Source organism: Miscanthus floridulus, chromosome 6, assembly GCF_019320115.1.
Source record: "Miscanthus floridulus cultivar M001 chromosome 6, ASM1932011v1, whole genome shotgun sequence".
In the NCBI taxonomy this organism is placed as follows: Eukaryota; Viridiplantae; Streptophyta; class Magnoliopsida; order Poales; family Poaceae; genus Miscanthus; species Miscanthus floridulus.
In genome coordinates, this window is record NC_089585.1 from 99308121 (window position 1) to 99332487 (window position 24367).

Here is a 24367-nt window from a genome sequence, read left to right on the forward strand (position 1 = left end):
GTGAGGCTGTGGAGGTGCATGCTAAGAGACAGATCCTCGGAAGGAAGTTGTTTTTGGGGTCCGTGGTGTTGGCGGTGGCCCAGGACCTATTCCTCGTGGCTGGGCTGCGGGACCTATTCCTCGTGGTTGGGATGCGGGAGAGCTGCGTCTACTTCGCGTGGTGCGAGGTATGGTGGAGATGCTGGCGTCGTACGCCATCTGCGAGCACTCGATGATGGACGAGGAGATGAGGGCCGTTCCCATCGCCGGTTGCCACTCCGCCGACATGGAGCCCATGTGGATCACGATCACCCCTCTGGCAACGGCCGCCAGACGCTCAGGAATAAAGCTTCCTCGATCAGACGATCCGGTCAATGGGTCATGTTTTCTTGTCCTAAGGAGGAGGAAGACTCTGTTTGGTTTATTTGCTCAAGGCCGGTGCTGTTGAGAGAGTGTTGAACGGTCCTAGATTTTCATAGTATGCGTTCTTTGTACCAAGATGATGCTGATGGCCGTCTAAACTATAAATCTTGACAATTGGTCCTCGATCCTGAATCCTGATGCATGTTACCCTGGAAGCTGGAAGCTGGAACTCTAGAAAAATACGGTGAGTCGGTGATCGATCGACTGCTGCTAAGAAGCTGAAATGTTGCCTGTACGTCTGCTCTGTTTTAACCAATCAATCTTTGCCATGGTCAAGATGTTCAATCGGCACTGTCACTAGAATTGTGAAATACACTTGCCTGGTCTGATCGGGATATTGAATCAGCGTTGGAATTGAAAAATGTGACGTGTAGGCAACTGAGAAAACTGAACATTGATATCTCCTTTCTTTTTAAAAAAAAATTAGGCAATGAAACCTGCTGGAGTTGTCCCACTCACCAGGCAAAAGTTTTTTCATATTAGCAGGGTACCTAGAATGCAAGGTACAATGTCTGTAAACACACATGTTTACATGAAAGATTGCTTAACTGCCTCTTGCTACTCTTCTTCATTTGGTTGTCTCCAGGACACCATTGACAGCTGCTTCCGTGGACGCCTCCCTCAAGCCACCGTCTGACATCACCTGCTCTTGCGCTTTGCGTGCTACCCGACCGCTCAGCGAACAGCACCTGCTTGTGAACTCGGGTTAGCCATTTTTGGTAATTTTCAAAATATATGTTTATCTTTCATAATGATTCCTTTTCAACTTCTCTTATGCCTCCTCGATAAATAATACCACTATGGTCTCGAGGCTATTACGTGATAATCAAATGAAAAATAATATTTCTTGCTTTTTTTCTGTGCAGCGCACAGGCATTTATCTAGTATCAATTTTATTAACCGAATCTAGCACGATGCTATCATAAAACAAACTTCATTATGGTTATTATATATAGTTTTCTTCTACAACTAGTTTAAAAGGTATTTTCTATTTATGTGGTAGCTTATTTAATGTCAATTTCTTTTATCGATTACATGTATGATGGCTAAGTATCGAATGCGCCTTTGAGACATTGGTAAAATATTTGATGGCTTTATGACAAAATGTATCACAACGGTCAAATAATATTCAGTTGAGTTATACATAGTAGATTGTTGAGCATTTATTTTATTATTAATATAAATGTGGAATATGTTGTTCTTAGGGTCTGGAGGGTGTAGCTTCTTAATATTAATGTAGAATATATTTAGTCTAGTTAGTTAGACGTGTTGTCTTGCGTTGGATTGCTTTGTGTGATGATGGTACAGGGTGCCCCTGCCTCTCTTTATATAGTCCAGAGGGCAGGCACATTAATCTAGTCCTAGTCAGTTATAATAGAAGAGTTATAATCTTATTACAGAGATTGACTTTCCTATAATCCGACTAGGTCGGTTCTTCTTGTCGTGGAGACCACATCGCGCCTTCCAGGTAGACCGTGGGCCGGCCCATCTCCTTGCCGGGTTGTTGGCCCTATGGGGAACCCTTAGGATCTTGGTGCGTCAAACCCCGAGCTCTTCATGGTTGAACTTTGAAGTCCTCTTGAATCTCCATGACTTGGACGAGTAAAATCAATCATCATCCGAGTACCTTCTTGACGGAAGCCATGAAGCGCTATTGAGTCTTGAAATCTTCGTAGAACATTGGTGTGCACCATTCAGGTGTAGCCAATGGGTGTGCATACGTTGGAAGGAGAAGCTGCTATCCAAAGAAGGAAAGGAAATTTTGATAAAAGCCGTCGCACAAGCAATCCCAAATTTTGCTATGGGATATTTTGACATAACGAAGGAGATGTGCTCACAGGTGAGTACTATGATTGCTAAGTACTGGTGGAGTAATCAAGATAAGGAGCATAGCATGCACTGAATCAGCTGGCTCGGTTTCAGAGACTTGCACTATTTTAACATGGCCAAGCAAGGGTGGAGACTCTTGAACAACCCGGACTCCTTGTGTGCCAAGATCCTGAAAGCAAAATATTTCTCGAACACTGGTGTGCTAGAGACCAAGGCGTTGGCGTGCTGTTCTTATACCAGGAGAAGTATTGTCCAAGGAATAAAAATGTACTGAAGGAAGGGATAGTGTGGAGACCGGGAAATGGAGCGAAGGTGAAAATATGGAGTGATCCGTGGTTGCCGAATGCCGAGGGATGTTACTAGCAAACCGATCACACCAAGGGGAAGGAATATTATCACAAGAGTGGATGAGCTCATTGATCCATATACTGGTCAGCGGAATGTACCACTACCACTGCTGGAGCAAGTGTTTTGGGAGGAGGACGTACACTTGATCAGAACAATACCTGTACACGTGGAGATGGAGGATGCAGTGGGATGACATTTCGACAGTAAGGGGCGATTTTCAGTCAAGTCCGCTTACAAGGTGCACCAAATGGTGGAGAGCAGGAGTTTGCCAAGAATAGTGGGGGCAGGGGTGAGTGGAAGTGAAGGAGAATCCGAATTCTGGAGAAAATTATGGAAATTAGACTGCCCACCGAAGGTGAAACATTTTCTTTTGCGGCTCTGTCACAACATGCTTGATGTTAGAAGGATTCTGAAAAGAAGTGGGATGGAGATTGATACACGGTGCTGCATGTGCAATCGTCTTGATGAGGATGGCGGGCACCTGTTATTGAAGTGCAAGGAGGTGAAACAAGTATGGCGTGAACTGAATTTAGAATCGGTGAGGAGCAGATTGATTGAAGCAGTGTCTCCGATGCAAATGATGGAACGCGTGATGGAACTGGAAGAGAAAAAGAAACTAACAGTGATCAGGCTCCTGTGGCTTTGGTGGGGAGAACTGAATAGTTTCAGAGGAGTCGTCCAGCGGCTAGCAACGGAAGTAGCTTTCATCACTGCACTTCAAGCTGATAAATTCCAGACAACGAAAATTTCATCACTGAATCGAGAGGGCAAAGTGCCGGAAATACGTCAGACTTACAGATGGTTAAAACCACCGGAAGGAGTGCTGAAGATTAATTCTGACGGGGCGTTTAAATGCAATGAGAGGACTGGAGGGTGGGGCTTCGTCATTAGGGATGATCGGGGGGCTGTGGTGAAAGCCGGCGCAGCTGCTGGACATTTCCTCACTGACGCTTTTCATGCTGAACTACTGGGTTTCCTAGCAGGCCTGAAGAAGCTGCAAGAATGGGCATTGCTCAGTATGCATAGAAACGGATGCAACCATGGTGAAGGAGGCAGTGGAGGGAGATGAATACCGGCTGTCACAGAAATAAAGCATCTAATAGCTTCTGAACTTGTTTCTTGTTCTATTAGTGTTTGTCATCGTCTCTGTAATAAAGTAGCGCATGCTGTTGCGGCTATTGGTTGTAACTGTCCAAGTGAATCCGGTATCACTTGAGATGATGTACCTCAAGGAGTTGAGGATCTTGTGCTCAGCGATTTAGCTGATGCTTATGAGTAATGAAAAGGCCGGAAGTTTCAAAAAAAAGAAGAAGAGATTGTTGTGTTAGATTTGCTGCTTCCTGCTAGGTATAGAATCCTAGATTAAGTTTACAGATTTTGTTTTAACCTCATATACTCGATGAGCCTAACGTGTGTTTTTCCATTCGATTTGTATTTCCCTATGCATTGGTTGACAGGAGTGGATCAGTTTCATGCCTGTTCCTGTTAGGAGCTTTTGCAAGCTGCATTTTTCTGGTTTCTGGTGCCTAATTTGTGCCATTTACAGTTGTATTTACACTCCTTGATTATTCTTCTGTTGTTATATTTATCACTCTTTGATTATTCTTCCGTTGGCACTGACTGCTTATACACTTTTGACCCCTGGTCAAGATGGCTTCCTGACATTTTGCAGGTTCTGTTGTTTTGCTATAAATTCGAATAAGGGGTTTTGTTACTAGCTGGGTGCACTATCTTGAAAAGTTTCTTATTCATAGGTTTTCCCCTTTCTCATACAAATTATTCGTGGACCATAGGTTTTCCCCTTTCTCATACAAATTATTCATAGGTTTTCCCCTTTCTCATAGGTTTTGGATGCTGCTATATTCATCTTCGCGTAACCATTCAACCTACATGAATAATATAAATATATAGTTTCAGCCTTCCAACAATCACCGTGCATTGCGAGTGAAGATTAAATTTTATCTGTTAGCAAGCGAGAGAAAGAAAACCTCATTGAGCCCAGCTGCTTGCAAGAGTCTACCCGAAGACAGCCAACTTGATGATGAGGCAGGTGAACAACATTTCCTTCCTAATTCCTAGAACAAAGCCAACTGACTAACTGTTACGTGACAAATTCAACTAGCTTCTTTTTTCACATTTCTACCAACCTTATGTATTTATCCTTGTTTATTTATGTATACGAAGATGCCATGAACAACAAGCTAAAGGGAAAAAAAAGAGAGAACCGTCACAAGGCCAGGGTGCTTCATGGGACTTATACATTTCCTTGCGAATAGGTATCGCTTCAAATAACTAGAACAATTATGTAGGAGACAGGTCAAATAGCCCATTTGCTGCAACTGCGACTCACCAGTCAGGCAGCCACCATGCATCTAAGCTTAAGATGAATTACAGTTTCACAGAAAATTCTCATTCGCTTACCCAAACACAAAATGATATTTATTGATTTACAGCATGCCTCTGTCAGGGAACTTCAGCTTGACAAGAATCAGTTCCTGCAACTGAGACCCAACGCAATCCAGAGTTCCAAACTAGTAATGAACACTTCTATGTAATAATGTCAGCACATGTTTATGTACTTGCTACCATTGTTAAACCATAGACCATTCCTTGCAAGGGTGGCGAACTATTTGTGTGTATGACACTAATACTCACAACTGTTAACTATGTAGCTTTAGCAATCGATAGTAAGTATCTCATAACACATAACAGATCACAAATTCAAGCATATCAAACCTACGCGCGCAGGGGTCCGCGCCAGCTACTAGTGACACTGATAAAACACAAGCCATCACTCCTAGATAAGTGAAGCCAATAGCCAAAACGAGGAAGCAGCCGATGCAGCTAAAATGACCATGTCATGAACGCCAGGATGATTGTAGGTGTGTCTTGTCCACAAGGGCCTCGACGCAGGGCTACTCTGCATAAGTCGGTGTCTCTTTCCAGAAACACGGGGACACCGGCCAAAGCAGAAGCAGCTGCCAGTGAACTGCAACAAACACACCCATTATTTTTCTTTGCGAATCAAACACACCCATCATTTTTTTTTCCGAATCAAACACACCCATTATTCTTCTGCAAATTCAACACACTTATTATTATCATTATTTTCCAAATCAAACAAACACACCCATTAGGTATCAAGTCGCCAAGCGTTCCGTGTACAGTAGTTTTCCTAGACACCACTACTTCTGCACTCAAAGACTGACGAGGGGTCGTCCGCAACAGTAACAATTGCAGTAAAAACTGATGAAAACATATTTACTGCTTTTTATTATAGTTATTACTGGTGTAGATTATAGTAATTCGTCAGGATAAGCGTGTTCCTATACTTCTCCATACTACAGTTATATACTTGCATCTTGAATAGAGCTTTTTTTATATATCTGAATGGAGCATGAACTCCACTTTCAGTCCTTATGCTTTTGGAAGTCGAATGTAGGTGGTAGCTAAACAACAAAACGAAGAAAAGGAACACTTACCGAGTCGCCAATAACAATTGGCCAAACAGCCTCAAGGTAGTGAAGATCAAGTTTTTTCCACAGCGAACATATATCAACACACATAAGGCAGAAACTCCAAATCAGCTGCAAGGCCACCGATAGGAGCATGTATCTGTGAAACAAGGAGAGACCAATTAAACTAAACGCGAAACCACCAGAAAATGAAAAATTGAGGTGCTTCGTCTTACAGGGGTGCAGTGTAGGTCAGGAATCTACTAGAGTCGGAGAAAAGGCTACGGAGGTTCGCGGCGGCGGAAGCGCATTGCGCCACCCGCAGCGCCAGGCCGCTCCAGGTCCCCGGGCTACCCACTACGTCCTTCATCCCACTAGCTAGAAGGACAGGAGACGAGCGCGGCGCCCCCCGAGGTCCAGATGCAGAGAAAACCCCAAGGTCCAGATGCAGAGAATCCTTCTAGCTAGTCACACCTCGCTGCGTCCAACTCGCTAGGCGCCGCGCCCCCCTCTCAGCTCGCCAGAGGTGAGGGAGAAAACCCCTGAACCCTTGATACCTTGCTTGCAGTGCACAGTGCAGGGTTGGCCGATTCCGATTGGGAAGCAGATTGTCTACAGACAGTCGTCCTTGTCGACTCCCCTATGCAGTCAGTTGATCCGGGCCGTTCAATAGCATCCCTTCACGCGCTGGGCCTCAGCCCAACAAGGACGCTGCCGCATGAATAGACTCCTTGTTGGTGACCAAAACAGACCTCAGCTACCGCCTTCCCCAGGCAGCCGCGAAATCCCCACCAGACGGTCAAATTTCAACTGCCGCGTCCCCGAATATTTGGCCATTCTTCAACCGGCGGCGCCGCCGGTGATGGCCGGGCGGGGTCATCTGGCCCGTCAAAATTTTCGCATGCGTGCGTGCAGCGGAGGGAAACTCCTGCCAGATGCGACTTTCTTGGACCGGCGTGGACGGTTTCCTCTATGGCGTCGCATACTCGGTTTCTCTCATGGTATCAATAGCGCCATTGCACAAGCCAAGAGGAGGCTAGAAAAGAGAAGGGGAAGGACCGAAGGAGAGACGGAGGAGGCAAAGGTTGCCATACGCTGGTACTTTATTTATGTATTTGCGGTATTGCTGTTTCTGTTTGCGCTTGCTGTCGATTCCTCATGGTTGTGTCATCTGCAGACTGCAGCCGCGCTGCGGGAGAAGAGGGGAGAGCACGCGGAGCCAAAGGGCCCAAGCATCTTGTGGAGTTGTCGTGATTAACTTCCACACGAACCCAAGACGGCAAGACCTCGGCGGCGGCAGACTATCGAGCACGCGCTAGCGTCTCGGCGCCACCGGATAGATAGCTTTGTCCTCGTTTTGGTGGAACAGGTTGGCAATAATTAGTTTCCTGCTCTTCCTCTTTGCTTCTTTAAACGGCTGCTTAATGTGCTTCCGTCTAGGCATTCTGGTTTTGATATGTTGCTCTGCTTCGTGCTTCCATCGCAGACTCTTAATTGGTTAATGCTCCTGAACATGCCTTGAGTATTTGATGAATTGCACATCAATTATGAAGTTTTGGGTGAAGTAATAAGTAATATACTTACTGTATCTAACAAGAATTGATCAAACTGCACAGCTATTTTCCCATGAATTAAAATTGCACTACTTTGTAGACGATAATAAAGCCTTAGCTCTTGTCTGCTAGTTTATAGGAAAATAAAGGCACAAATAGCTCTTGTCTGCTAGTTTATAGTAGTCCTTAATACCTCTTAGATATGAGGAAACTGAAATCCTTACAGTTGACAGTATACATGTTGTTGTGACAAATCGTGTATTGAATTTCTAATTTATCAAGTGGATTTCGTAAATTTATTCAGTTGGTTAACAATTACAGGACTCAAGAGGCAATGCCAGCACCAGCCCCACCAATTAGTCTGGGAGCTCCAACTCCCTATATAACATCTCATGGATCCAAAGTTGCACGCCTACACACGTATGACTGGATTGTGCTAGTTCTTCTAGCTGTATTGGATGGAGTTCTTAATATAATAGAACCATTCCATCGCTTTGTCGGATCAGAAATGATGACAGACCTCAGATACCCCATGAAGGACAACACAGTGCCATTTTGGGCTGTGCCGGTAACATACTGTTCTCTTGTAGTGTTACCTTGTCAATTCCGATGAACCTCTTGAATACCTTTTCTTCAATCACGCTTATTCAGATAATTGGTATCATTGGGCCTATCATTATCATAACAGCGATATACTTTAAGAAGAGAAATGTATATGATCTGCATCATGCCATACTAGGTACACCCACTTTCTTGCCTGATTCGTCGTGCTAGTTTATCCATTTATTATTTATTCTCAAATCTAGCTTGCCCGCAGGTCTCCTATTTTCAGTGCTTATCACTGCTGTTTTAACTGATGCGATCAAGGATGGTGTTGGGCGACCACGTCCCAGATTTCTTCTGGCGTTGCTTCCCTGATGGAATACCTGTAAGATTCATAACTTCTAGCCAGACCTTAATAATTACTCACTTGAAGCCCTTGTGCAATTACATTGCATGTGAATTGTATAAGAGAGCTTATGAATTTACTTGGCCTTTAGGATTATAACAACTTTACTACAGGCGCCATATGCCATGGCGAGGCGAGTGTTATTAAAGAAGGTCATAAGAGCTTTCCAAGTGGTCATACTTCATGTAAGTGACATTATTCTTTACAAATATAGGGATTAGCCCCATGTTACTAGAATTAACGGTTTGGGAAATGTCCTATTTTATGATTGCGCTAACTACCTTCTCAGCAGTTTAGTGAACATAATAATTGATGCCTCTTTTTCTAGGTTCCAATCTTTGTTTTAGCTACTGCTGAATATTTCTTAATCAGCTAATAGTATGGGACAAGATGTTTCATATGTTTTGTATACAATGTCTCTTTAATCGAGTTCTCAAGAAACACATATATTGATGTTTTTTCCATTTCTATCTGTCCATGTGATCCTCTTTGCCCTTTATGTCAAATATTGCATCCTTCTTTCACTCTTCCATTGAGTGCTACAAATTAAAAGTTGAAGTCAGCCTTACACAAAAGATTGCTGCTGCAAATGATAGTACGAATTATCTTGATAATATAAAAATGTGATGCTGATAATTTGCTGTATAAGCATAATCTACATATATTGACAAAGTAGCCCATCAACCCGTGCTCCTGCATGGATAGTAATTTTAATAGACATAAGTGTTACAAGTTTGTGGATAAATTTAGGACCTACGACTAATAAAAGTTGCTTATCTTTGTTATCCCTCGTTTATTCTTGTATTCTAAATCAATACTCGTATAGGTGCTTTGTAATCTTTATGTGATTGTGATAAACTAAAATTACCAATTACTCTATATGTTTTTCCGTCCCCATTCATAGTCCTTACCCTTTGGATTGCACTTTCATGCATATTTGACATGTGTTTAGTTAAATCCTTAGCTTGAGCTATGTGTTTAACATGGAAATCAATTATACACATCGCTTCTTGCATACATGTATACACGGTCTGCATTGTGACACACATTATGCAGTATACCTTGTGTTTTTTTTATCAACAGTTGAAGAAGTGGGTAATGCCAAAGGTAGGTAATTTAGAAACAGATTTAGAAAGTTATTTTATATGTGAACTAGATTATTTCTCATAAAGGCACAGGTGAGTCATTTAGATGAAGATTTAGAGGGTTATTTTAGGTTATTTTTTCATAATGAAAGAGGTGGATAATTTAGATATAGGTATAGGGGGTACTTTACACTATTTTTCAAAATGGTGGAGATGAGTAGTTATTTAGAAAACAAAATAGATCCATTGTCTATTACTATCAATGATAATTGGACTCTATAGAATTGATGGCTAGTTGTTTCTAGTTTTTTATGAGAATTTCTAGGATTTATCTTATTTTCTAGCGCGTCTTGTAAGAATTGACATGGGGGTTCCAAAAGGAATAAGTAATTGGTAATAATAAGATTAACACTTGCTAGAAGAGACAGTAAAACAAAAGCTAAACAATCATTTCCACACATAGCCGGGGCCCTAGGACCGGCAGGCTCCATCTCCGCGTTAGTGGCTAGCTCGACCGCCGAGGACCCAATTGGTCTCCAGAGTCGCACTTCCCTTCAAGCTGTTTTGTACCAGTGTGTTGTGCATCCTGTTCCTAGTAATTGTAAGATTAGCAGTTTATTTGTTTATACTTGGCTGCTCAATGTACTTTACTATATTTGGCCCCACCTTGAAATATTATGGCATGCTAGTTCGCGTTGGTGGTAGTAATGCTGCTCCATTTGATTCCCTCAAGCCATACAGTGGCCTCAATCTCGTTCAGTTCATATTTACCTCCTAACTGTTTCAAAATCTCATGGAGGTTCATTAACGTTTCATAGCACTTGTTATTCTTCTCTCTTGAGTCATATGAGCTTTTCATTCCAGCTGTTATTGTTTGGTGGATTACTCAAAGATTTATGTTTATCTTAGGGTCTTTTGCTGGCCTTGGCTTCCTTTCATGGTATCTGGCTGGTAAAATCAAAGTATTCGATCGTAAAGGGCATGTTGCAAAACTCTGCATTGTCCTTTCCCCTCTGCTTCTTGCAGCCTTAGTGGCAGTTTCTCGAGTTGATGACTATTGGCATCACTGGCAAGACGTATGTACTGGTGGATTACTTGGTAAGTCTTAAGTAATACCCCCTCCCATTCCCTCCACAGGCACCAAAAAGAAATGGAAATGTGAATGTTCATATGGTTCTTTTATGAAATGTATGTACATACGATTCTCAAAGTTAAGTTATTGTTGCAATGTGCAGGGTTGATGGTTGCTTCCATTTGCTACCTGCAGTTTTTTCCACTACCATCTGATGAAAAAGGTGTGCTTCTAACTCCGTCCTTGATAAATTGTGCTCAATGTTCTGTCCATATTTGCTGATCTCAAATTATAGTGAATACTTGGTCGGGGGTGTCTATCCTGGGTTTACTTGAGGTTGTCTCCAAGTAATGAAAAAACAATCAAGCTTGGACTTGAAAGATAAATAATCACCCAATGTTTATGTATAATTTGTGAGGTGCCATACGTTTGGTGAATGATGGCAATCATGCTGTGAACTAATGATCAAATGTTTATGAAAGGAAGAGTTTCATTTTTAATCAAATGACAATCCCCTTTTGATATAAACCTACTGCAGCTGGACTGACATCCCTGAAGAATGTTTTTAACTAAATAATTGGGGTATCGTTGATAGATATTTTCAATTTCAACAGTTGTAATAATACTTATGGAAGTTATTCTTAACCTGCCTCGAAATGCTCTGGATCAGGATTTTTGCTATCTACAACAGAAATATTCAGAGTTAATAGCTTTCATAAAATTAGTCTGCCACTCTGCCTGCAGGAAAACTTGCACCTAGGGTCTTTCTTCTGTCCCTTGATCTTTTTTAACTCTTCCTGAATTGGACACTTGTGTCTAGCATCTAGCATGCTCCTGCTTTGGCAGTGTCATGAGTATAGACTATAGAGAGACTGACAAAGGTGCTACGTAGTACTGCTGTTAGTTAGTAAGAAAGCCCCTGGATGTGGCAGGCTGTGTGGGAAGAGGACTAGAACTAACACTTGTATTGGCAGGGATCATGCATGAAAATAGGACACGGTGCAGTGCCTTGATTTTTGACAGTTTGTCCTGGTATACACCCTGTCATTGCTAGTCCTTGCACGAACTAAGATGATGAGTTCAATGTGCATGGCAAGGAGAGAAGATAGGTTTAGGTTAAAGGACTAAGAAACAAATTTTCAAAAGGTTATGTTAGCAGTTGGCAGCCTAATCCTGTGCACAGGGATCCTCCAATAAAAAGTTGAAAAATGCCAGCCATTCAAAGTCATAGATAGGTACAAACCAACTAACCAAGTTTGCAGGCTCTCGAGTCTCATGGGCTCAATTAGACTGTGTTGTTTACTGCCACGGTCAACCAACTGTGCCCTTTGCTCGCTGTCCTGGAAACTTTGTATCCATTATGCATTATTTTCATAGAATGGTTTGGTGGGCGTTTGAGTAAGCGCGATACTTCGCAAAACTCACATGCCGGTATTGGATACTCCACGGATACAGATGCTCCGAGGATATGTATCCCAGGTGTATCGAAAATTGAAAATTTACTCAATTTCTAGATACTAATAAGAATAACCTAGATGCTCCTGAGATACCTCACCGGGGTACCTATGGGATACCTTGACACCTATCGCCATTCATTTGCTCAGTATAAGGGCCCTTTTCAGATCCAGTGGTGGCTAGTTCAAATGCTTCTGTATCTACCGATGGTGGTTAACTGTCGCCAACAACCTAGCTATTGCAACTGGGGTCTTGGCACCTTGTTGGTCTGAATGTTACGCCCTAAACAATATTATGTATAATTTGTGTGTTAATTTTGGTATCTTTAATCTTATATTTTTTATATATTGGCATATCGCCCGTACCTGTATTTTTGGAAAATTGTGTATTGATGGTACAGCGTGAGTCTATTTTTTTTAAAAAATAGTAGAATGACTCCATTCCTCATACTAATTATTAGCTTATGAGAAATGATGTGAAGATAGATTAACACATTACATTCTATACAAACAAATAAATAATTAGAAGATGATAGATCAAATCATTCCTCAGACCAAACACCCTACGTCGTACCTGTGTCTGTATCCGTGTATCTGGGCATCACAGGTGGGTTATTCTATGAATCATCTTAGATTCTTTTCCTTCTTTTATTTAATGCGATGATTTGTAGTTCTCGGTAGAAAACAAAAATAGCGAGGAATACTTACGACCTAGGAGAATCGAGTCCTTAGAGTTAGTAAAAGTATCATGTGTGCACCCCACTCCACCCCCACCCCCGTATCAGGAAGCTGCAAGGGAGTTGTCTTTATAGCTGTCAGGATTGATTGATAAATGTTAATAGTTTCACCTTGTTCAATGATTGTTAAATGTTAATAGTTTCACCCTATTCTGTGGTCAGGATTGTGGCCTCACGCATATTTCCGACACATTGGTGAGCCAGAGGGTGACGACCAAGTACAACCCACGTACATGAGCCGTCGCAGCTCGATTCATAACGGTTCCTTTCACAGTCCTGGTGCAGTGGAAATGAGGAGCACGAGCCAGGCAATGGATTCCATGGAAGCTGGTGGGAGAGTCCAATGATGGAATAATAACACTAAGGGCCACAGACCATTGTAATATAATAACCTTGTAGTGCTTAGTATATAGCAAGATTTTGTTCGATTCCTTATATTATGTAAATTCCATACCATAGAATATAAAGCACATGTCTCTGGTGAGAATTCTTGACTAGATTCTATCTCCTTTTGGAACCTATATTTGATATGACGTCGATGCGTCATGACTCTTGAGGCATAAAGAAGCAGCTTATATGTATTTTGGAGGATCTTAACTTCTTAAGATGCGGTCCCTTTAGCATCAGAATGAGCCACAAACAGGTTGTTGGAAGCAGATGGCCTCGGCATCCTGTATGATGATCACTTCACTTTGCTGCTAGTGTCCTCTGAAGTGCAATTGATTACTGCGTCGCTGTGATCGGCCGGCTGCCATGTGATTCAGGTGATGAACAGAAGAGTACAAGAAGGAGTTCATTCGGTGCAATGGGGTTTGTTGGGAGTTGGGACTGGAACCATTATCGCAGCATCATGTTCCTCTACAGTACTGGCCAGATTTGAACGGATCCATTTCAGGCACCTGCACAACATGACCAAATTGGTCCTGTCATAGTTAACTGGGACTGGACAAAAGCCTGCACTGCAAGCTGGCACAACGACATGTGAGTTCATATTTCTTAGACCGAATGATGCCGAACTGATAGCGAGCCTGGCACACCGACATGTGACCCGGCCTGTTCTCGCTTTTCTTGTGATAAACTACTGTAGTAATCGTAGCATCATACTTGTCTTGACTACTGAAAAAGCCATGCAGCCGCAGTTACCTAAACTTTTCAGCGAAGGATGCAGGGATCAATCATGAAGACAGAGCAGAAGATGATGATGGTCCAGTCCTGAGTTTTTTTTTCCTCTCCAAATTCAGTCAGATTAAACGATGGGCGACTTATCAGCACGGTTGAATAGTTTCTGGCCACGGACAGCAGCACAAAACATAACTCTCAGTTGCCGGCACAAACGGCAGCAGCAGAAATTTCAGTGGTGTGTCCTTGTGAGAGGTCTGACCAGATCGGGCAGACCTGAATTATTGACATCACAACCACCCGATAAACTACTATATCCAGGTGTGTTTGTTGACAAATAATTCAGGACGGTACCGTTGCACTGTCAATTCACATACCATGGCATTAGTCGTCCCCTTTTTTCTGAATCTGAAAATCTGAAAACCGCCCGTTCGCTGAAACTTGGCTCAAACTGACTGAAAACACTATTCGTTTGAATTATTGTGAGAGGAAAACACTGTTTCGACTAAAAAAAAGAGGCCAAACAAACTGAATATGGGATAAGCCGAACAGGGCCACTGTGATTAGCTGGTGCAGGTGCACTGTCGTCCTTTCCTCCCCGTTCTTTTCTCGACAGGTGTATGTATGAACATGTGTTTAGGGGGTGTTTGGTTCTTTAGTTGCTTCGAAAATTCATGTCACATCGAATGTTTAGATACTAATAAAGAGCATTAAATATAGATTAATTACAAAACCAATTACATAGATAGAGGCTAATTTGTTAGGCGATTTTTTAAGCCTAATTAATCTGTCATTAGCACATGTTTACTGTAGCACCCCGTTGTCAAATCATGGACTAATTAGACTTAAAAGATTCGTCTCGTAAATTAATCGTAAGTTGTGTAATTAGTTTCGTAATTAGTCTATATTTAATACTCCATGCATGTGTCTAAATATTTGATGGGACAAGAATTTTAGGAGCGAGGGCCTTAGTCTTTTGGGGCAACAAGATTCATACGCATGGTTTGCATAATTGCATTGGATTCCTGGGTTTATGCTCTCGCTGCTGTACAACTGCTAGTGCTGCCAGCTTGCAAGAAACCCAAGGACCAGCAGCAGGATCAATGGCCATGGGAGAGAAATCAGAGATGGGCCGAGTTGTTCAGGAAGAAAGATGGAGAGGAGGGAAGGAATCTAATCTACTGCTACTCCTACCGTCCTACTGTAGCACGTGCGAGTTGGGGCGCGTTTAGCTCCCCTGAAAGTTGGCGCCGCCAAAATTCAAGGAACAGTAATATACTGTAGCATTTCGTTTGTATTTATTAATAATTGTCTAATCGTTGACTAATTAGGCTCAAAACGTTCGTCTCGCAAAGTACAACCAAACCGTGCAATTAGTTTTTGATTTCGTCAACATTTAGTACTCCATGCATGTACCGCAAATTTGATGTGACTGGGAATCTTCTTTTTGCATAGTGCCAAAATTTGGATTCTAGAGTAACTAAACAAGGGCTTGGTCATAATGTAGTATGTTGGTAATCAGGACTAGGGCCTCTGTGACAGCTGTTGAGATGCGTGTCTGTCAAAGCCCAGACTCCATAGCCCCAACGTGCCCCATACTCCTCCTATACGACGACGACTGGTATACGACGACGACTGACCGAACCATGGCAGCAAGACCTCGAGAGTCGAGTATGTTAGTTTTATACTCCGTATTTGCATATGCTGCAAAATTGCAGTGACTGATCTATGTCCTATAGCCCATTTTCATGTGATTCTGGAGCGGATGCTACTCAAGGACTTCGTGGTTTGCTTTGGTTGGCGGTGGCATTGTATGGAGTAGGCGGAGTGCTAGTTGTAACTTAAACAGTGCCGTCTACTAGTTCGAGCCAATTTGTCTAGCCCAGCTGAGCTAGGGACGTTGCTCTGGTAGCTAGCTTTCTCCATCAACGGTACGCTACGACTTGGTACTGGTAGGTACACTGAAGTTAATACCTCTCCGTCACTTTATATTCGTGCAGGACAAGCTGAACAGGATCGTCGGCAGCGTGTGGTACACTTTGCTAACAGTGCTGTTTATTCTTCTGATAAATCCATGGTCATTGGTCAAACAAGTCGTCCTTCTCATACTAAGGCTTTGTTTAGATCACCTCCAAATTCCAAGTTTTTTCACTCTCTCTGTCACATCAATTTTTGGACGCATACATGGAGCATTAAATGTAGGTAAAAAAAATAACTAATTGCACAGTTTGGTTGTAAATCACGAGACGAATCTTCTGAACCTAGTTAGTCTATGATCGGACAAAGTTTGTCAAATACAAACGAAACGTGCTACAGTGTCCAAATTACAAAAATTTACAATCTAAACAAGGCCTAATTAACTTATGGATAGATAGGAGCAGGAGGATAATATGAGATTGACGAAGATATATATATATATATATATATATATATATATATATATATATATATATATATATATATATATATATATATATATATATATATATATCCAACTACAACGGGTGGTAGCTAGCTACCCGGTCCACCAAAATAGCCAAATAGTTTTGTCTTTCCTGTTTAGTTCCTCTTCAAAACGTCAAATTTTTCAAGATTCTCTGTCACATCGAATCTTTAACGCATGCATGAAGCATTAAATGTAAATAAAAAATAAAACTAATTACACAGTTTAGACGAAATCCACGAGACGAATCTTTTAAGCCTAATTAGACTATGATTGGACATTAATTACCAAATAACAACGAAAATGCTACAGTGTCGTTTTGTCAAAAATTTTGCCATCTAAACTGGACCTGAGCCCTTGTTTAGTTCTAGGAATTTGGATTTTGGGGCTAATGTAGCACGTTCGTTTTTATTTGGCAAATAGTGTTCAAACATGGACTAATTAGGCTCAAAACGTTCGTCTCGCAATTTTCCACCAAACTGTGCAATTAGTTTTTCTTTTCGTCTACATTTAATGCTCCATACACGGGCCGCAAACATTTGATGTGACAGATACTGTAGCAACTTTTTGAAAGTTGGAGTGGAACTAAGGGCGCGTTTAGTTCCGAAATTTTTTGGCTTTTGGCTACTGTAGCACTTTCGTTTGTATTTGGCAAAAATTATCCAATTATGGACTATTTAGGCTTAAAAGATTCGTCTCGCCAATTACAGGCAAACTGTGCAATTAGTTATTCTTTTTACCTACATTTAATGCTCCATGCATGTGCCGCAAGATTTGATGTGACGAGGAATCTTGAAAATTTTTGGTTTTTTGGTGGGAACTAAACAGGGCCTAAACAAGGGCTGAGTAGCACGCAGGTTCGTCCTTTGTGCGCTAATAGCAGGAGCCTACCTGCACAGCACCCAATGCGGTCCTCTCTCTGATACCCAACGACTAGGGACAAATCTCTATTTGTCTACGCAGTATGCACCCACTCGTATTTTAGGCCCTGTTTAGATTCTAAAAATTTTCAACGCAAAGTGTCACATCGAATCTTGTGATACATGTATGGAGTACTAAATGTAGACGAAAAATAAAACTAATTGCACAGTTGGGTGAAAAATCGTGAGACGAAACTTTCGAACATAATTAGTCCATAATTAGACACTATTTGCCAAATACAAATAAAAGTGCTACAGTGGCCAAAACCAAAAAAAATTACCAACTAAACGCGCCCTTAATGCACCTGACATGCTAACAGACTTAGTCACAGCACTAATCTAGATCGGCTTTGGCTAGTTAGTTTTTTTTCAAAGGTAAATATAATTTTCGAGTAGCATCAAATTGCTCCGTCAAAAACCATATGACATTTTTTGCTACTCCATATTTTGGCACTAGCCATATTTGGCTCCGTCAAAAACCAAATATCAATTCTTAGGCCACATTTTATCGCGGCTTCATTTTGACTGTCACTGTAAGTGTTCTAAAATCACTACCGGAACCAGGAGTAGCGGCCCTCGGCAAAGTACCAAAAATACTCGGCAAACGATTTGCCGAATGTAACACTCGGCAAACGGTTGCAAATAGCTGTTTGCCGAGTGTCAATCGTCGGGCACTCGGCAAATATTTTTTTGAAAAAAAATAAAAAAACAAGCACCCTGCTCCGCCAGCCACCACCACTGCCCATGCCACCGCCACGCCAAGACCGTCGGCACACCACGCCCGCCCCCTCCGCCCCGACGAAGCAACACATGGTTGGCCGACTGCTCTGGATCTCTGGTCCTCGTGCTCACGTGCGTGCACGGTCGTGTGGACGCCGCCAGGGAAGGAGGGGCCGTCGGATCCCCGCCGCGCCGCCGTCGAGGAAGGAGGGGGAGCCAGATCCGCGCTGCCGGGGAAGGAGGAAAGGAGCATCCTCGTCGGATCCGCGCCGCCACGCCGCTGCAACGAGGAGCGCGCGGCGGATCCGCTTCTTGGGAGGGAGAGAGAGCCCACTGTGGTGGAGAGGAGGAGGAGGAGCGGCGCCGGATTCGACCTGCTGGGCCGCGCCACCGCCGGATCCCAGAGGGGTCGAGGAGGAGCGCCCGCGCGTGTAGTGGATCCGCGGCTTGGGAGGGAGAGGGAGCCTACCGGGGTGGAGAGAAGGTGGAGCGCCCGCTAGATCTGGCCTCCCTGGGCGCGCCATCACTGGATCCCGCGCGCCGTTGCGGAGGAGATGGCCGCCGCTGTCGGAAGCGCGCGGCCTCAACCGCTGGTGCGCGCGACCCTTGCCTGGGTGCGCGGCACCAGCCACCAGGCCCTCTGCCGGGGGCGCGCGACCACCGCGGCCAAGCTCTGCACCGCCGGGAGAGAGTGGAGGGAGGGATAGAGGGAGAGAGAGTTTGGAGGGAGGGAGGGAGAGGCGGAGCATCCGAGGGAGAGCATGAGGGAGGGAGGCAGCGCCGGCAGGAGGAGAGGGGGCGCTGGGGGCCGGGAGGAGAGGGGAAGAAGAAGGGGTGGGGACGGGAGGGGTGGGGCGCTAGGGACAGGAGTGGGTTAATTAGGATTTTTTTTTTGTTTGCCGAGTGTCCTAGATCGGGGCACTCGACAAAGTTTTTTTTTCATTTTTTTTCTTTTTTTTTGTGAGTGTTCTAGATCTGAGCACTCGGCAAAGTTTTTTTTTATTTTTTTTTCTTCTCCTTCTTTTTCTAGAAAAAGATTTTATTTTTTTGCTGAGTGTTTCTTTTTTAGCACTTAGTAAACCCCTCTTTGCTGAGTGTTTTTTTTGACACTCGGCAAACCCTCTATTTGCCGAGTGTTTTTTTTTTGCCGAATGTTTTTAGCGCAGCACTCGGTAAAGAACTGATTCGCCGAGTGCCTGAGGGAATACACTCGGCAAACATAAAAACACTCGGCAAATTTGAGGATTTCGGTAGTGATAATAAGTGTCACCAATTTAGTTTTTGAAGGAGCCAAAACATGACTTGCGAGTTCGTCCGACACCACGAGTGCATGTGGATGGTGCATGCATGCGGGACCACTACTGGTGCTCCCATTTTTTCTTTTTCCAATTTTTTCATGTACCAGTGTGCATGCGTCTAGTAGCGAAGCTGTGGCAAAATGTGGCCTAAAATTGATAGAGACAAAATATGGATATATAGGGCCAAAATCTAGAGCAGCAAAAAATGTTTGGATGATAACCAAGCTAAATTTTTATTTGTAAGTATAACATGTAGGGACCATTATGTGCCATTGTTTTTTCATTCAAGTAAATATGGTCACGTGGGATCTTGTTTTGTAGACGAAATCATAAGAAATATTATAGTGAAAACAAATTGTAACTCGGGTATATGGTTAAATAGATATTAGCAATTGAAACTTAATTGATTATCCAAAAAATTCAGACTCCGCGCATGCAAAGCAAATGAAAGGTGTTGCAGCTTTTTTACGTATATCCCTATCCCTTTGAATCTTTCGGTCTGAGAAGGTACGACTCATGCATGCAGCGGTGATCCATTCCCGGTACATATTGGCATCCTGCGGAGCACTGGCCGGTCTGAATCGTGCGTGAACGGTGCATCATACCAAGCAGTCTGGTCCCCATGTGCATGTGTTGTGCGGAACGGGAACCTGCAAAAACTTCAGAGGCTCCTGCCATCCTACTATCATGCGGCTTTGAGAAATTGAGCACAGGCGGTTTGATTTAGTTTTGAGGACACGCGTCACAATCCACTGCTGATGGTAGCTACCACCACCCGGTGGACAGTTACCCTCCGTTTTAGAAAATCCACTCTCATATATATATATATACGTATGTATGTATGTATGTATGTATGTAGGTATGTAAATGCATGTGGAACTTTTTTTTAGCGAAAGAGTTTTGTCAACTAGGAACTGCGTCCAACAACGTGTGTAAAGTTGTCAAGAACCGGCGCAAAGTTTGTGCGTGCAGGGTAGAGCTGGGAGATATAGTGCGAGTCGCATTTCGGAGACGACGGGCGGAGTGGAGAGAACAGTGGGTTACAACTCGATCGCGGCGATCGACATAATTAAATTAACGACACCAAGTCTGATTTGGTTCGGTGTTAGTTGTTGGCCGATCGAGTACCTATAGCTAGTCAAAGAAATCGCTCGCAGACAGACAGTATATTGAGTTGAGACTTGAGAGAGATGGGCAGCAGCAGAGCCATATATATCTTTTGAAACGGCACTTGTGTAATAAGTGGGAGTGCAACCATCCATCTATCCACGTATATTAAACTAGCACCACACCACTCCATATAATAATTCCTTTTATATATGTGCAAGTACATGCATGCGTGCATGGAACCTAACCACTTGACCAACAAGGCTAGCAAGCAGCTTGCTTTTAATGTGCTCGACCCTGAGCCGAGCACCACTTGCTGACTAATAGTTAATCCGCAATTAGGCATGGATGATGGATCGGAAGCTAGGCGGCATGTGGGCGGGTTTGACCGGTGTCTAGCCCCGCCAATGGCGTCGCGGGGAGACGTCGCCCGCCCACGCGCGCTCTGTCTGTCTCAAAAGAGCTGGGAGATATATATAAGAAAGATTAATTTATTTCAGTGCCAAATAGATAATTCTCCATATATATAATCGATCGGAGTAGCAACCAAACGCAACGTGGAGAAGATACTTCTTGATCCGGAAAGCTACAGACGAGTTGTAGCAGTAGTAAATGACAACAGGGCCGCCCAACTTGCGTTGTCGAATTCACAACAGTGGTGCTGCTGCTTCGGCGATAAGCTAGCTAACGATGGACCAGACTCGTGAGGATGTGGTGCTCTAGTAAATCATCATTCGTGCAATCTAGCCCTCGAGATGTGACGTATTCGCATGTTTTCATTTTTCTCCCCTTGATTTATTGTGTCCTAGTAGTTCTTCCCAGTACCGTGGTTTCGCGTTTTGTGAGAAGTTTTGGCCCTGAATTTCGGGCATGTGTGCGTGGCCAGATTTGAACTTCCGCAAGAAAATATTGAACTCCTTGTAAATTTAAAAGTCTAGCCAAGGAAAAACAACCAGTAAACATACGTCGATTGCTGCATTTCAGTTTCAGCATCCATAGAAATGTGACCTCTGACCCCATTGCTTGGTCCCAGAGACCCAGCCAGACCGAACTTTCCGGTGTAATCTTTCGAGTACTGATCTTCCACCGTCTCATCGAGTGGTACTAGCAAGACTTGTTGACTCTGACTGGGTGAAAAAAAACGATTACCCTGTCAAGTGCGAAAATGCATACGGAGTATGAACTGTACTTCCGTAAGAATGAATCCAGTTTCTAGACTACCGCGTGTGCGAGTACACCACTTGCAGATACAGCTAATCAAGGCAGACCAGCTACACGCAGTATATTGAGAGTCCTTGTCCTGTCTTTATACACCAGCTGGTCATACGCCACGCCACAGAAATACAGAACGCGTCGACGTACGGTGGAAGACCAGAACCACAAGGTTTAACGTGCAAAACATCCATCCAGCAAAAACTATCATCATCTCTCGCGTGCAACTGGGACAAAGCAAGACCTCGTGGAAAACGACCTAACACTGGGCATCAAGATCCGAGCCTTCGGTCAGCCGGTCAGGCTAGTCCCATACAAAAACATACGTACTGCTCCTCCATAGCCCATAGGTAGCACGAACATATGATAATAACTAAAAACACATGCATAAAATGCAGCGTTGACTCGCTATAAAAGCCCCACCATACAAGTCTACAAGACCGGCACCTACTCCACATGCGGGGGGTCATTAGTTTAACACCAAATTGGTACTCCCACGCAGAGGCACCTGAATAATCAAGCCCCAACACAGAGGAGATGATGACGCTAACCTCTCGCCTCCACCCAGACCCAAACCCAAACCGACGCGGGCGAGGGACGCGAACGCGACACGCCACAGCCCCTGCATGTGGCCACCCGGCAGCCACACCGCGGCACCGCTGCCGCCTGCTGGTGCCGGAGCAAAGAAAAACACGGCAGACTGCAGTGCAGCCTTGCCCCGGCCGTCGCCACTTGCCAGAAGAGGCACACGCAGGAGGGCAGGCCAGTGACCATCTCTGCCGCCGAGGACCGGTGGGCGATGGGTGTCCAAAGTCGCGCTGCCCCTCTGGCGGTTTTGTACCCGGGTGTCCCGTCCTGTTCCTGGTGTGGTGTCTATCTCCAACCAACCTGGCCCAGCCATGTAGTAGACCTGGCCTGCTGCCTCCTCTGCACACTGTGCAGCGCAGCTGTGTGTGCAGTGCGCCGCACCCACACAGTAAAAGCAACGGACCGCCGCCGGCCCTCACGAGGGGCCAGTGAGTCCGGCCAGACGGACGGGTACCCGTTCCTTTCGTTGCCATTCATGCTTCGACGCTGGGAGAAACTTCCAGGAACGGAGCGGCGTGGTGTGGGGCCGTTGCCTCGGTGAATGGGTAGGGTGGGGTGCTTGAGCTTGACTTTGTGGCGAGAGAGAGACAAATCAAACGCGCGGGGGCCTGGGCTGTTTCGACACCAGTGCCTTGTCTAGATGCCATCCAAATTTCAAGTTTTTTCACTCTTTCTTCATCACATCAATGTTTAATCATTTGCATGGAGTATTAAATGTAGGTAAAAAAAATAACTAATTACACAGTTTAGTTGAAAATCACGAGATGAATCTTTTGAGCCTAGTTGGTCCACGATTGGACAATATTTGCCAAATAAGACGAAAGTGGTACTATTCATCGGGTTGAAATTTTTTCACAATCTAAACGAGGCCCAGGTAAAAAGCTACAGTACTAGCTAGCTTCTCATCAAAAGGCGGCTAGGACTGAATTTTAGTACTATCCAATCGAGTGTTTGACATATGTATGGAGTATTAAATATAGACTAAAAAATCACTAATTACACAGATTGCGACTAATTTGCGAGATGAATTTTTTAAGCCTAATTAGTCTATGATTTGACAATGTGATGCTACAGTAATATATATGCTAATGATGGGTTAATTAGGCTTAATAAATTTGTCTCGTAAATTAGTCTCCATCTGTGTAATTAGTTTTATATTTAACTTATGTTTAATCCTCCTAATTAATATCAAACGTCCAATGTGACATGGTTAGTCCATGGAACAAACATCCTCTGGTTTTCCATGGCGTGGAATGCAACAAAAGCTGCCAAGTTAGCTAGCCTACACTTGCGTCCTTGTCCTTCTTGAAATCTTGGGGGCCTCTCCCTCCCTACTTTGCCCGTTCTACACTCTGTTACTGTTAGAACACCACCATTTACACTCGTCTTGGGTGCTGTAGATGAGCAAGAGCATGACGGTACTGGTGCTGTGTAGCTGTCGTACGTACTTGCAGGGGTGAGGCAATGTACGTAAGCTGAGAAGAAAAAACATGGCGTGCATGCAATGCAGATGTTTTCAAACGTTTCTCCGTCGGAAACCTGCAGCACATGTAGGACGTGTCATGTGCCACATGGTTGTTGCGAGGAGCCGAGGACTAGCAATAGCAATAACCACAGTAGGCAATCATGTCGACTGCACCATGGTAGTACACGCATTCTGTGTGCCATGCTAGCCTAGAAGGCCAGGACAATTCCAACAGTGAGCCACTGAGCCTTTTACCCAAGGGTAAACTTGCTTCTAGCTCTCTACTCCTCTAAATTATAAGACATTTTATTTTTTTAAATAATATTATTTTTGTTATATATTTAGATATACACTATGTCTATATACATAAGACAAAGAAAAAAAAAAGATAAAAGAGAGGAGGACTGTAAATTTACAGTCAGCTGAAGCACAGAACAATAAAATATTATATTATGAAAGAAAAAAAGTTAATAATAGGTAAACTAAGAATATCTTCGAGAATCTTTCTAAAATCTAATCTCTAGATTATTATTTGGAGAAACATTTGATAAAAAATCGCTTTATATATCTGCACGCGGCGGGACAAGTTGCACAGATAAAGGCAGTACCG

General features: G+C 43.6%; 1 protein-coding gene, 1 long non-coding RNA gene and 1 pseudogene across 2 annotated transcripts; 2 read left to right on the top strand and 1 right to left on the bottom strand.

Annotated features, from left to right (window-relative positions):
- Window positions 1-3004: 3004 nt before the first annotated feature.
- LOC136460888 (uncharacterized) lies at window positions 3005-3740 on the top strand. Its single transcript, XM_066460422.1, has 2 exons — window positions 3005-3596; window positions 3712-3740. The coding sequence occupies exons 1-2, from the start codon at window positions 3005-3007 to the stop codon at window positions 3738-3740; spliced, it is 621 nt and encodes a 206-aa protein (XP_066316519.1).
- A 1589-nt stretch (window positions 3741-5329) lies between these two features.
- LOC136458758 (uncharacterized) lies at window positions 5330-6381 on the bottom strand. Its single transcript, XR_010760048.1, has 3 exons — window positions 6272-6381; window positions 6063-6195; window positions 5330-5569 (listed from the first exon to the last, which is right to left on the bottom strand). It is a non-coding gene; the product is annotated as an uncharacterized lncRNA (long non-coding RNA).
- Window positions 6382-6814: 433 nt separating this feature from the next.
- Window positions 6815-13448, top strand: LOC136458759 (lipid phosphate phosphatase 2-like; annotated as a pseudogene).
- Window positions 13449-24367: the final 10919 nt, after the last annotated feature.

Coding starts and splice junctions, on each gene's coding strand:
- LOC136460888 (XM_066460422.1), top strand. CDS start 3,005: ATGGAGATTGATACACGGTGCTGCATGTGCAATCGTCTTGATGAGGAT. Junction 3,597..3,711: donor GCAAGAATGGGCATTGCTCA/GTATGCATAGAA, acceptor TTGTTCTATTAG/TGTTTGTCATCGTCTCTGTA.